Source organism: Lycium ferocissimum, chromosome 10 (assembly GCF_029784015.1).
Source record: "Lycium ferocissimum isolate CSIRO_LF1 chromosome 10, AGI_CSIRO_Lferr_CH_V1, whole genome shotgun sequence".
In the NCBI taxonomy this organism is placed as follows: domain Eukaryota; kingdom Viridiplantae; phylum Streptophyta; class Magnoliopsida; order Solanales; family Solanaceae; genus Lycium; species Lycium ferocissimum.
The window spans coordinates 21,125,931-21,141,226 of record NC_081351.1 but is presented as its reverse complement, the minus strand read 5'-3'; the positions used below and the strand labels follow the sequence as shown (position 1 = coordinate 21,141,226).

Sequence of the window (15,296 nt, the reverse complement as noted above, 5' to 3'; positions counted from 1 at the left end):
TATTGTAACTCCTTCATCTTTCTCAAATCCAACACAAATACTACTTCACATAAGGCTGCTTTCATTTCTAGCTAAAGATGAAGCAAGATTATTCTAATCTACTCTAACCACAAAAAATTCACACATAAGATTTGGTTCACAATATAACTACAAGAAGGATCTAAGGGCTATATAGAATATCATAACACTGAACAGGATGATAAGAACTCCTGACCTGAAGGGGAATCATTAAGCTCTTGCTCAAGATTATTGATGCAGAAGTGTTATATCAGAAGAAGAATGAAAGAGAAAGACTTCTAAGATGCTTGCAGAAGTAAGCTCACATACACATTTATCCTCAAGTGCTCAGAGAAGTCAATGAGTAGGAATGGCTTTTTGCTTTCCCTGCAAGAAAAATAAACATAAAGATACCTCAATTTGTCACTAGATAGTAGCTTGGACCAAGAAAATTACATTGAAAGATTGAATTAAAACTATAATATTCCTCATTACTCTTTCAATATATGTATAATGGCAAAACTTTGCCGCTTTGGTATCCCTCTGTGCTGCATAATACAGTTAGTAGTTTCATCCGCAATTAACCAGAGCAAGATTTATAATTTATCAGTTTACCCCCTGTTAGATATGGAAAAACCTATACTATGTAAATATGGAAAGATTGGCAAATTCCCTTGATTAGGAAATTAGAAGATTTTGTAGGAATGTAATTATTGTCTTTATTTTCCTTGTTTGTATTTCTTATAATGGTTATTTAAACCCCACAGCTTGAGGGAATAATAAAGCAACTTTTGATGACCCTTCTCTTCTTTCTCCATATTTCAATTTGTTTCTCAAGTTCTCTGTCCTCTTCCCTGTTGCTGCCTGTTTCTGAACATCTTTGCATTTTGCACTCTCCTTTCTTATATTTTCTTCTACACCATCACCTATGATTACTGCAGAAAGTTAGATGGTAATAGCAATTATACTTCTTGGTTGCTTCTGTAAAACTGTGGTTTGTAGTTCAAGGATATGAAGATCACAAGTCCAAAAACCATACTGATACTATTGCATCTGATAGACCAACTCGGGTTAAAATAAACGTACAACTTTGTAGAGCACTAGATCAGAGCCCTAGGGACGCAGGAGGTTTTGCTTATGTGTTTTAGAAAACCTAGGTACTCCCTCCATTTCAATTTGTTTGTGTTACTTTCCTTTTAGTTTGTTTCAGAAAGAATGTCACTTTCTGTGTAACTCTTTACACCCAACAAGATTCAGGGGCGCCCTTTTTCCTATTTCTCATCTCTATGCTCGTGGTATAAGTATGAATGATATGTCGAAAGCCTTTACTGGTAATAGTAGTTCGCAGGCATTTTGGTATATTACAGACATCTTTAGTTTAAGACTGCAAGATTTAAAAGTCTTCGTTATTTTCTTAAACTCTGTGCCAAGTCAAACGAAGACAAACAAATTAAAACGGAAGAGCATATGTTTTGTTTTACTCTCAAACCACAGATGCATGGCTGACATAATTTACGTCAACCTGTTAACATCTTAAGCGTCATTACACATTATCCCCATTCTTTTTCTCTTAGGGAACAGAGATATGCTGAAAAAGAATATCATAAAGCACAATCTCTCACCTACATGCAATGTAAAGACAAGCAGCCTGAACTTGCTCTTTCCTACGCCCCTTCGTGAAATTCCTCTCAAGTGCTATCTGAAAGCAATATATTCAGCCATAGAATGATATCATGCTAGTAGAGGTACGCATAAGCCAAATCATACCTCATAGAAGGCCTTAGCTGGATTAGCTATCGAATCGCCACCGCCAATTCCTAATGCATTCATTATACTCTCTATACCATAATATGCTGCAGGAAGGGGGAGTTAATAAATGTACCAGAAAGAAGTTCATACTTAAAAATTATATTGATATCAAATAGTGATTAAATATATTCTCAAACCAAATTGGTGATATATACGCACATTGTTAGATAGCTTGTGCACCTCTAAGTATGGTGTTACTCTCATCATATTAACAAGATAAATCAGTTACTTTATTGATGTTAAGAAAATGGACCTTGGGCCTCGCTCAACCCCCAAAGCTAGCTCAAGGGTGAGAATTGTCCAAAATCATATAAGGAGACAACAGTCCATTCTCTCAACATCTAACAATGTCTACAATGTCTGGCACACCCATGCATAGTTAACTGGAGGGTGGACAACATAACATGGGGTCCATTATTGGGTAAACCAAGAAGAGGAATGAGTTTGACTCCGATACCATGTAAAGAAATGAACCGCAAACCTAACTCAACCCCAAATACTAGTTCATGAGGTGAGGATTGTCCAAGACCATACAAAAGACAACAACTCTTTCCATCAACCGCTAAGGGAAAATCTAACAATTTACATATTCTATCACTATCATCATTTGGGGCTCCTTTTTTAACCATAAACATGAAAAGAAACGAGGACCTTTGAGAAAAACATTCATATATACTTCACATTAAAGTTTGGATGAGTACATTTCATGGAAACCGGAAGTTATCTTGTAGATGAAAGGTTAACCTTATAATTGTATAAAAGGTTGTTGAGCACAGTTAGTTGATTTTGACACAAAATAGGGTGTTCCTCTACTACAAGATTTTCAAAAATAGTTCTACTTGAATGCCTATATTGACCACGAATAGCAAGCACTCCTCTTTCAGGAAGCTAAATTCAAAAGCTCACATTAGACAAAGATACCAACTAAACATGGGTATAGCATTTTTGATGATAGTAGTTCACACCAATTTGAAGAAAGCAAATGCAATTGTACTCTAGAAAGACATAACAACTTCTATTGAAAATCGAGAACTCGATCAACATTTTTTGTTTGTTTTCCCTAATAGAAACAAACATCTAGACATCATTAAGCTGAAAAATACATGATAGAACCTTTTTCTATAAAGGAAAAAGAATGATAGACATTATATTAATAGGTACAAGGAGCATAAAGTCTTCTGTTACATCAGGGAAGGGAGAAAGGGGAAGGGGATGCTATGCTACTGATGAGGATTGAAACCTCCACCAGTGATCATAAAGTCATTGTGATAAAATAATAATCGAAGGTATATAAGATACCTTCATTTATTGTTCTTTGCCGTGAAGCTGAATCAACACTTTGGACAGTCTTCACACGCTTTCCTTCCACTTGGCTCTGCACATGATTTAAGTTAGTCTTGATAGAATACATATTGACTAATATACTTTACAAGACACCACACATACAACTTTTTCAATAGCTGCCCCTTAAACTTCTTATCATGTTCCTCGATTTCATTTTAGTATTATTTATCTCCTCATTTGAGCATATAATAGTGGTGTCCGGCAAGCTTGTGCGATCTCGTCTAATTTACCGTGTACCTGTTACCTCCCACAAATAACACATATACCAGAAACTCCACCCACCAAGGCTTAGGACGATGAGAACAAATCACCAAGCGCTTTTTGGTCTCCCCTGGGATTTGAACCCTCGTTTACCATGGTTTTCACCAGCTTTATGGACCGCTACGCCCACATCTTTTTATGGAATTTTATTAACTTTCTAACCACTTCTTGCTTTGCACCTTAAAAACTCCTTTTACAAATAATAAAAATGACATTAGCCCTGATTACACTGGGTATGTTGTTGTTGACATTAGCCCTGATTACACTGGGTATGTTGTTGTTGACATTAGCCCTGATTACACTGGGTATGTTGTTGTTGACATTAACCCTGATTAAGCACACCGTCCAAACTGAACAGGATCTCAATCCATTCAAACGAGATAGGATTGAATTTGAAGAAAAACAAACTGTCCAAAATATATCAATCTAATATGCATTAAAAAGAATATGAAATAAAGAATTAACCTGCCCAGCAGCATTCTTAACAAAAGTGGGCTCATTTGAAAAATTATCTTCTTCAAGAACTCTTCCACATAAGGGGCAACATCTATAACGTAACGAAATGAAGCGTCTTAGAACAAATGAACAACATGTATAAAATAAAATGAACGAGAGGAGTATTATAATGTAGAAGAAAGAACAACATTGGGAGATGAAGTTCTCACATTCTGCCATCCACATAGTCGGGTCGAGTGATGCTCTCTGTACAAAAACCGCAATATACCATGCTCGAAGTAACCTGAATCAACTAAGAGGATATCCCATCTTGTTAAAATTTGTTGAAAACTGCCACAGAATTCTAACTTTGATCATCTACAGCAATCATTTTTAGCAAATAATTCCAAGTTTGATGAGTTAAAATAAAATAAAAAGACACTGCAAATTTGTTCAATGTGCACGAGGGTGGATGTGAATGCTTTACTTGTAATAATCTTCTACATGCTGGAATTTGACAGTCCTAAGTACTTTTGGTTCACTTGAATCAGAGTCAAAAAGTGAGTGAAATGTCTGACAAATCTTGGTGTCATTAGTGAATATACTAAACATGGTTGTTTCGTCAACAATCCATCGACTTAAGAGAACGAGATCTTTGACAGCACGTCAAGCAGCTAACTATTATTTCATCCATAACCATCCACTACTCAAAATTATTTGTCGTAATTCTCTTTTGCACACCCCTTAAAAAACATTAATTAGGAGCGTTTTTTAGGAAAAATAACACTCTATGTCTATTTGGAGAAAATATTAACCCGAAAATGCCCCATATTTCTAATATTACCCAAAATGACCCTTTTATACACTTTTATATAAGGTTTATACATTATCTACAGTAATATGCTTTGCATTTGATTTATTTTCTAAAATCAATTTATTTTCAAAAGATTTGTTGACAAAAAGCTGGATTTAATATTTTATGCTGAATTATACATAATTAAAATTATCCCTTTTTCTTTTAACTATTTTACCCCCTTATCGTTATTTGTACAATCATAATATCGTCTCATAATTGAGGTGTTTGAAAGAATGTGTTTGTATTCTTCAAGAACAAATCAAAATCACTTGAGACTTTCTACTTTATCTTAAATCAATTTATAAATAGAATTAAATTAGAGAAAATTTCAGAAATATACAAATTGGTCACTTACATTACAAAAAATAGCCCAAAACCTACATTACAAAAAATAGCCCAAAATATACAAACATATATAGACACTTATACCAATATATAACAAGATAGGAAGAGAGATAGAGCGCGAGAAAGAGAAAAGTTTGGATCATTTTTTATAAAAATTAAAAAAAAAAAGGGTCAATTTTAATAACATTATTCCCCCAATTAACATACATACAGTATAATTATCTCACTAAATTATCAATTATGAGAAACAGAAACTTACACAATACACAGCTTTTCCGATGGCCTTATCGGACGGCGAGAAAGAGTTCCGATCAGTTAGGTTTCCGGCGCCGGCGATAGAGAAAGATGTTACACAGTAAACCCTAATTTTTTCTCTTTGGTAATAATTTGGGGGTTCTGTTATTAAAAGAAACGTAAAGGAATTTGCTAGCAAGACTCGAAACCTCGTCAACTTAGAAACAATAGTTAATAACTGGCCCATTACTAGCCACTGAACCACGACTGGTTTTAGTTACTAAAATGTCGTTTCGTTTGAACACAAGTTATAGTGGTTTCAATTTATGTGGCGCAGTTGAAATTTTGAGTTTTTTTTTTCGAAATTTTTTTGTATTTTTTTTAAATATTTAAGTTGTTAATTATTAATCTCGTCGTCTCGTTCCAATTTATGTGATATATTTTGACTAGGTACGGTGTTTAAGAAAGAAAGAAAAACTTTTAAAATTTGTGGTCTAAAACAAGCTATAGATATATGTGTGGTTGTAAATCCTTTCATTAAAGGTAAAAGGGAAAATTTTAAGTTAAATTATTTCTAAATATAGAAATGTATCATTCCGTTTTGATAGACTATAAAAAAAAATATATCACATAAATTGGGATAAAGGGAATATGATTTGTAATACTACAACAACATATGCGTGTAATCTCACAAGTGGGGTCTCAGGAGGGTAGTGTGTATGTAGAGGTTGGGGTAAGGTCTGCCTGCACACTACCCCCGAACCCTACTTATAGGATTACAATGTGCGTTTTTGTTGTTGTATGTAAAAAATATATAAATCATAATAATTAACAATTTAAAATATTTAAAAGACATATAATGAAATTCCGATCAAAGAAAGGCTAATGAAATTCCGATCAAAGAAAGGCTTGGTTGACTCTCGAAATACTTTTTACATAATTTACAAATATATGAATTTATTTCGGTAAATTTAAAGCTTCTATTTCTGTATTCATGTTCAAAGCTTAGAAGTTTGAATCTCGAAATTTTAATTGTGCCACATAATTGGGACAGAGGAGTATTATTTTTCATTTACAGTGTTTAGTTTGTTGTATTAAAGATAAAAGGCTGAAGTGGTGAAAACACCCCTAAACTTGGCATGAATTATTAATTTAGTCCCTAAACTATTGCCACACTTAAAAACACCCCTAATATTGGCAAAGTAAATTTAAATTCACCCTATGTTGCCACATGGCACAGCAAGAAAATGCTAAGTGGACAACGCGTGGATTTAAATTCACCCTATGTTGCCACATGGCACAGCAAGAAAATGCTAAGTGGACAACGCGTGGATTCACAGTGCTGAGGTGTCCTAACACGAGGGTGAATTTAAATTGAGTTGGCCAAGATTAGGGGTGTTTTTAAAATGGTCAATAGTTCAAGGACTAAAGTAAGAAAATGTGTCAAGTTTAGGGGTGTTTTTGAATTAAAGATAAAATGCATTGCATAATTTCTAAGAAGAAGTTGTTTATTTATAAAAAAAAATACTCTCCGCCTTATTTAGTAGAAAAGGAGTTTGAGGGACCTTAGGGGTATTATTGTCATTTTTATTGCTTTATCTAGGGATAACTAATTTTGATACTATTATTTAACCATCTAGCAAGGATAACTTATCCCGGTACTATATCTAATCCTGGTATAACATATCCCAGAATTTGTAATTAAACAAGGGATAACACAATATTAAATTTTTATTCGAGGAATACTTATGTTTGTACTTGTGAGATTTCACTGGGTATGCTTTTGTTGTTGCACCATTTATGCTTGTAGAACATACCAGGCGACCCCTAAGTTTGTTCCCAACATTCCATCTAGGGGTGTGCAAAAATGTAAACCGAACCAATAAAAAAGCTATTGGTTTATCGATATCGGGTTAACGGTTTTGTAAAATTTTTTATTGGGTTATTGGTTCGGTTTTCGATTTTAAGGATTTAGTTAATGGTTAAATCAATAACCCAATAAATTTACGTTAAAATTACCTTTTTATCCCTAATTATATATTAGTGGCTCTAAATTTATTTTTTTAAATACAAACCTTTTGGATCTTTGAAGGTTGCGGCTTGGTATTGCTCTTGTTCGATTTCTTTTGCATTTTATAGTTTTTGTTTCTTGGTGGTGTTTTCTTTCTGAAGAATTTGGGGTTGGCCTTGTTTATGAACAAATGAACTGCGAACTAGCCTTATTTTGTTTTTGAAAGATTGTTACGGTGCATTTTATAATTTTTGTCTTATAATTTGTGTAGACTTTATTCATGAAGGTAGTGTGTGTATATATGAACAAATGAAAACAAGAAAAAACAAATAAATAAATAAATAAATTAGCGGAGCATTTTCTTATTGGTTAAACCGAAAACCGAATTATTAAGTACCAAAAACCAATAAATCGAAAATCAATAGCGATTATCTTATCGGTTTGGTTTTGGTTTAGCATATTTACAAACTGAAAACTGATAAACCGAACCGATAATTCACAAAATCAAATCGAACCGAACCGACCCATAACCAATAATTCCTCCTAGTTTAATAGATTGTCTGTTGACACCCAATTTTATCCCTCCTTCATTTAATTTTATTCACTCGGGCGTCTAAATTTACTAACGAGCTAAATACTTTATTTTCACTATTTTATTTTTATTGATACTACTATTAATATCGCTACTTTTATTTTCAACATTATGAGCATTACTTTATCACAAATTTTAAACGGTTAGTCATCGTTTCATTTTCGGGGTCGAACCCGCCAAATTAATTACAAGACAACACTTTGTTAAATTCTTATTTTTCCACATATTAATCATTAAGTGTCTTCACATAGTATATGTTGTACTAGTTATTAAATTAGAAGCCCAAGAATAATCAAATAGAGGAGGAAAGATCCACAAATTTTCAGCCAAATAATCAGCCCACATTATTCTCCTACCCAAATAATCAACCCACATTTTAATACCCAGCCCATATTTTCTTACAATATTTCGGACATTTCAATTCCTACACCACCTACCCGACCCAATCCGGCCCACATATTCACCCGGCCCATTTTATTTTCCTAAAACCTAAACCCTATCTCTCCTCTCTTTCTTTCTCCTCCTTCAGCCGCCCCTTCCCCTCTCTCTCTCTACCCTACCCTCTTTCTCTCTCTCTCCCACGCTCCTCTTCCGCTCCCCTCCACTCACCGACGACCCCACTCCTCCACTCACCGCCGCACTCCGCTCCCCTTCATCATTTCTTCACCCCCACCACCTACGCTCCTCCGCTCCTCCCTCTCTCTCTCTTTCTTAAACCAAACGAAACCCTATAAATGGGGTGGGAGTGAATCTTAAAAGCGGGGGAATTATTGAGTGTTTAGGGACACCCACCATCTTCCAACCCTGATTTTTACTTTTCTGGTCAACTTTAGCCGGATATTACTATAAATCACTATATTTTCATACAATCGGAATTTTGGGTTTAATCGGTATACCCTCTGTTCGTCGTGTTCGAGTAGATTCGAGGCCGTCTACACCTTCTGGTCAGAAACCCTTTTCCTTTTCTTTATTTTTGGTATTCTCGTTTGTTTAGTTTAATTTATGTTCATGTGTTAGTTACTTGACTATGTTGGTGTTCGTTTAGTTCGGTCGAATTTAGTCTTAGTTAATATAGCGTAGTATCGATTTAAGCTCAATGTAGTTAATTATGTTCTCCCAGTTAATTTTATCTAGTTTGAGTAATTAATCAAGTTGTAATTTTGTCTAGTCGATGATGTTTGTTAGCTTATTTTTGGCTATGTTAGTTTAAATAACGTTTATGTGTTGATGTTCTGATTTATAATAATCAAGGATTGTGTTCATTGGGTCTGAATTATTATATTGCCAGCTTTAAACCTCTGGTGTATGACCTGATCTTGATTAGTGCTGATCTTATATAGCTTTGTGCTTTGACATCATGAGTAGTATATAAATGGATGTGTATCCTTGAAGCATTGCCTGTATTTGTCTAATGTGTAAGTTTGGCAACTGTCATGCAGGCATCTTGATACCTTTGGGTCTAGTTCGTGTTTCTCAAGATATGTATGTAGTACGAGAGCGATTGGTGATTACTTTTCTCTTGTGTCTGTCCATGTCTATCTAGTCGTTAGTTAAATCTGTTGTTTGGTTGCCCATGGGTGTATTGTGAATGTTCTATTAGCATACTAACCACAATTTACTATGCAAGCATGTTTTAGATTAGTGTCAGGATCACATATGTCATAGAGGGTTGTGGGATGAAAGAAGGTTAGACCAACATGATATCTTATAAGATACCTATTGTATGGCTATTAGATTGATGAAGTCTCAACTGATTACATGAATGTGTTAAGCTAAATTCGGAAGCGTGTACACGAAACTTGGTGTATGCACTGCCTCAAAGCCTATGCCAAATTCCAATGATTAATAACTATTTATGTTTAGGTTTGATTAATCCTCCTTTCTTGCATATGGTGCTATGTGATTTTGAGTGCTTTTTTGCCTCTTGTTTACATCCCATTACTGCTTTTGATGCACTTAACCTTGTCCCTTTGTCGTCACACCGCGGAAGTCTTTTGCCCACCTCAAATACCCGTCGATAACTTCATATTCATTGTGTCTATCTGACCATTCTTGCCTTGGCGACATAATATGGTTTTGTCCTTCTCAACTCAATTCATATGTGACCATTATATAATCATAAGCATTGAACCTGGTTTGTATGCCACATCAGTACCATTCTCGAGGAGTTGTTTTTGAATTTCTTGAATCCGTATTGATAGTTCATTAGTCTTGCATAGTTAGTTTCCTCCTTGAGAATCTGCAGCATTGTATCACTTTGGACATCTCTCGATCATAAACATCAAACCTTGTCGGTATTCCTAAACTCGCATTACCGATTATGATTCACCACTTCTCCATCGTTCTAGATATGTCATCATGTATCATTGAATGAATTTTGCATAATCCCTCCTCTTCAAACATGATGCAACTTGCACCGTTCTCTTTTTCATCTTAACTTTCTTCTTGTTGCTAAAATCGGGAGAATCGCATTAGGTTGAACCAAGCGTTTTGGCCTTATTTATCGGTTACTTTGTTGATAGAAATTTAGGGCGGATCATTGTCATTTTCTTGAGGACGTTTGTTGCTTTCTTAACTACATAATGTTGCCATAGAATTATTCCTCTGTTAGTTGTTGCTTCTTACTTCTTATGAGTCCAAAACTCTTCGATGAAGCGAAAACGTGTTACCACCGTAAATGAAACTTAGAGTTCCAAAGCATTTGCTATTCTTGTGTCCTCTCTAAATATAAACTAAGGCAACGAAGGACGGGATCAACCCTCCTTTTGCACTTGCTTTTGTCAAGGTTCTTGAAATCCTTAGAACTTGTGCGACATTTGAAATAGGATGGTGGTGACTACTTAGTTTTCCTCATTTCTAATCTTCGTTGCCATATTTTTAGACCGAATTTGCCGTTGCATTTTGTTATATCTCTACCTCGTTTTTTCACATCTTTGTTTGTTGCTAAGTTGATTATGTCGGAAGTTTAGCATTTTGCCTTTCTCGCTAATCTGAATCCTTTGGCAAAGAATAATGAGGACTCGTGCCTCGATCTTTGAATGTTCAGGCCGCAATAGTTCTTCGAACTTATCGTTTATCGTCGTTGTTTACTGCCACGAACCATCGAATAGTTCGCTGTTTATCTGACAGAATCACTGCCGTATATCACTCTAACTAGACATTGTTGACTAGTGTCGTTTGTTGCTTAACTGTTATGGACTGCTGTTCATTCGCTCGCGTAGCTATTAAAATTCTTGATGTACACCTAATCCGAGCATAGATCCATTATGTTGGTTTAACTGCTTTTCTCATTACATGTTTAATATACCCTGTTTTAGTTGAAGGCCATTGGCCTGCTTTGAATTCGCATTATATATGTCTAATTTTATTCATTGGGTTGTATACTAATCCTTTTCTTTTCATTTCTTATGCATGAACATCGCATATGAGTCCCTCGGACTCGTCATCTCCTCCCGCATTTGGCGTTGGGCTGTAAGCCCGACATTATTCCTTTCTCGTCCAGTCCATCCGCAACCAAACAAGAAAACAAAAATCTGGGCCAAAGCCCAATAGGCAGGAACCGCCCGCAGCGTCAACATAAAGAAAGATCTTGGCGAAGCCAACAACATGCGATTCAACATTGGGCCCAAATACATGGGCCAAACCCATTTACTCTTTACTCTCTTCCTTATTTTATTGTTGTGTATTTCCATTTGCTTTGTATGACTAACATTTTATCTTTTTCAGTAACTTAGATAAATTCTAGACATTTAAGGGGTTTAGTTTAGTAATGGGTAGTTAATTCCACAAGTTACATTCACTTCTATTTTATTCCAAACTATTTATAGTATCTATAACATTTTATTTGAGTAATGGATTTTCAAAATAGCATGATTATATCTTTTGGCTAAGGGAATCATAATTTATGCTTACTATTTCAGAAGTTTAAAACGTCACAAATCTTACACTAACGCTAGCTTATTCTAAGAAATAAAAACAAATTAGTTTTCAACGGATAACTTTTTCACTTTAGTTCCTTTTCGACACTTGAAATACATCTTTTGTTAAAACATTAACTCACAATAACTTTACAAATACGTTTAATTTGCTAGTTGGCGTAATTCATATTCTAAATACATATGAACATTACACATTCCGTTTCTTTTAGTTTGTTTATAACTAAACTCTTTTTTATGCAATCACTACTTTTCTACAAGTTTTACTTTAAACAATATTCTACTTTATTTATAACTTTAGCAATACTTTGAAGATATTTTCTTAAATATTTAAAATATTATATTTACACTTAAGCCTAATTAATCATAAGTCGGTCGGTTAACCATTGTTAATGGAGTCTTAAAGGATGCCTAATACCTTCCCTTTAGACTAATTGAACCCTTACCTAGAATCTTAAGTTTCGTACCTTAAAACGAAGTCGACTTTAAACATAACTTTAATAAACTTTAGGTGTCCTAATTCCGTAAATAATTAGGTGGCGACTCTTAACTTTAAATTAACAAGAATTACCGGATGTTGTAAACTATTTTGACCCCGGTTAAAATAGGGCATGACATTGTCTAATACAAATATATCTGGACAGAAGTTATTGAACCCCGTACTTTATACAGAAAAGGGTCAAATATAACCTTGTACTATCAGATATTGTTTAAATATATCTCTCATTATACTATCGGCCTAAGTATACCCCTTCCGTTATACTTGGACACAAATATATCTCTCATATTAACGGACGGACATGTGTCATCATACTATTGATCTATTTTAACTGTCTCTTAATTAATTAAAGTCAAACTCATAACACGATATCTGATTAAAGGACGCATGCCCATATCCAAATCCAAGCAGCACTAAAAGCAATTGCGAGGATGCTTCATTTGCTAATACATGTGATGAACTTCAGTCGGGGGAAGATTTGAAAGTCTGGCCATGAGTGTGAATGGCGAATCCTCTGGAGATTGGGAACAACCATTGAATAAGCTTTTTGAAGCTTCCATAGACTTTCTTGGGTATGCGTATAGGTATGGGTATGAGTCTTTTAATTCGCTATTGGGGTTATGCATTGGATCTTAATTAATCAGGGTATTATTAAAGGGGAAAGAACGTAGATGCCCCTTGAAAACAAAATAATTATCCGCCCATCCCTTATACTTTCATGCTCCCAAAACTATTTACCTGAAATGTCCCAAAATTATGATACCAACGTGTTAACACCTCATCTTTTATATAGCATGATGGTATCACAGAGGACTTCTTTCATTTCTTCAAAACACTTATCAATGACTCTATGAAACCTATATAGTATATATAATATTTGAGAATCATCTTCATTTATTCAAAAAACATACTTTCCTAAAATAAAAACCTTTATGATATCAGCATCTTATATATATATATATATATATATATATATATATATATATATATATATATATATATATATATATATATATATATATATATAGTGAGATGATATCATCATCCGTCAATAAGACATTTCTCGGTCTTCCATAATACCATCACGTTTAATCATGCCTATATAATTCAACTGATTTAATTTTCATCTCCAAAATTCGTAGGCTTATGTTACTTCACCAACATAGTTTCTCCGCTACATTTCAGTCATTGAACATGCAGGTAAACCTTTTTTGTTTCTTTTCAATTATCTACTGGCATTTTTTTTTTTTTACACACACGAGAGCGGTTCAACATTTACTCATAAGAGGAAAAGTTAAAAATTACACAAGAAATCACCTTTGTTTATTGTTACGAGAGTAGGTTGAGAGCAATAACCAATCCTATCAGAATATGCATTAGCAAAATCAATAAAATGCTGAAGTATATGTGTCAGCCTGATACAAACAATTCAGGTCTGATGAAAAAGAAAACAAAAAGAGTTCACTACCTCAAAACATAAAATGTAGGACTCGTACTTGCACAGGCTAAATCCCTATTTCCTGACAAACCATGGCAAGTTCCATTACAAAAAAGAGCGTATTAAAACTAGATACTTTTACTTAACTAAGAACATACAAATCAAATCATGACATCGTCTTTCATTCCCCATCATCCTCACCCATTCTGTTACACCCCGTATCTAAGAACTAAGGTTAGACTCATATCATTAGAGTTTTAGTGAAAAAAATTGAAGGTTTGGACGTTTTGCGAAAATGGTTGATAGGCTACTTCGGGCAGTGATAACTCCTTGATTAGTTAGGAATTTGGAAAAGTACCCTAAATGAAAGTTGTAGTACATAAAAATATCTTTCTAACGATATAAGGACCAGGCAAATCGGAGATCGGAGCAAGGAGATATGATCGTCTCAAGATGGCTAATAGTAAGGCGTTTAAAATTCTATAGAATCGGCTAAGTTTTTGATACGTCTGCCTTCCAGTCAGATTTCGTGAAAATCCTTTGGGAATTTGAGGAAACTTAAAACATAAAATTTGTAGCCCTTTAAAATAGCTTTCAACGGTATATTGTGGAGCCCAAACAAAAGCTCGTCAGGACAAGAAGTTATGTCCATTTTATTGAACATGCGGAAATACCGACACAGTCGGGTTGTGAGGGCGCGTCACGATGGCTCCGCGTCGCGCACTGATCGCACAAAAACACCCTCTCTGAATATTGACCTGCAGCGGGTCGTGCGCTGCATGTGCGGCGCGGGCCCATTGCATAACGAGGTCCCGGTTTCGGGTCAAAAATCGGAATTTCGCGTTTTAAGTTATATTTAAGCTTGGGGTTTATTTTCCTAACACCTCTAGTCACGAAAAATCACCCTAAAGTCAGAGGGAACAAGTCCCAAGCCTCAAGAACCCTCCAAGGTAAGTTTTATCATGATTCTAGATTGAATTCAAGTCCTAATCTCTTTCTAACTTGAGTAAACCCTTCTAATCGATAGAGTTGTGAGTGGAACTCTTATTGTTGGGCGTGGAAACCCTAGAACTTGAATTCAGAAGGATTGAATGTCAAAAAGGTAATCTTCTACACGCTAATCATAATAGTGGAATTGATGAGTTTTTGGGAGAATAGTAAATGGGTTTAGTAGAGAATTACACGAATTATAGTAGGGTTTTGGATTGTTGACTTGAGATTGTTATAATCATATGGGTGATGGAGAATGATGTTAATTACACCTAATTGAGATTGTAGAATCAGCTAGAAGTAATAGAATGGGGATTGGGTGAAGAAAACACCATTAATGAAGGTTATAGAGCTTCGTACCACCAAGTGTTTGATAAAATGCTTAGATGACCAAAGCATGAATATTATTGCTAATATAGAATCCCTTGACTTGTATTGATATAGATCAAAGTTGAAAGGGGTGACGAACATTGTATACGCTCAAAGGAAATTTGGAATTAAGGTATGTGATTTAATATCTACGGGGAATGTTTGATTTCCCCCCCTTTTT

General features: G+C 34.8%; 1 protein-coding gene across 1 annotated transcript; it reads right to left on the bottom strand.

Moving 5' to 3' along the window:
• Nucleotides 1-6: 6 nt before the first annotated feature.
• On the bottom strand, nt 7-5,424 carry LOC132035185 (transcription factor IIIB 70 kDa subunit-like). The gene is made up of 7 exons (XM_059425474.1): nt 5,307-5,424; nt 4,077-4,150; nt 3,877-3,958; nt 3,106-3,181; nt 1,765-1,850; nt 1,620-1,696; nt 7-384 (listed from the first exon to the last, which is right to left on the bottom strand). The coding sequence occupies exons 2-7, from the start codon at nt 4,136-4,138 to the stop codon at nt 297-299; spliced, it is 471 nt and encodes a 156-aa protein (XP_059281457.1). The 5' UTR covers nt 4,139-4,150; nt 5,307-5,424; the 3' UTR covers nt 7-296.
• Between the last annotated feature and the right edge of the window lie 9,872 nt (nt 5,425-15,296).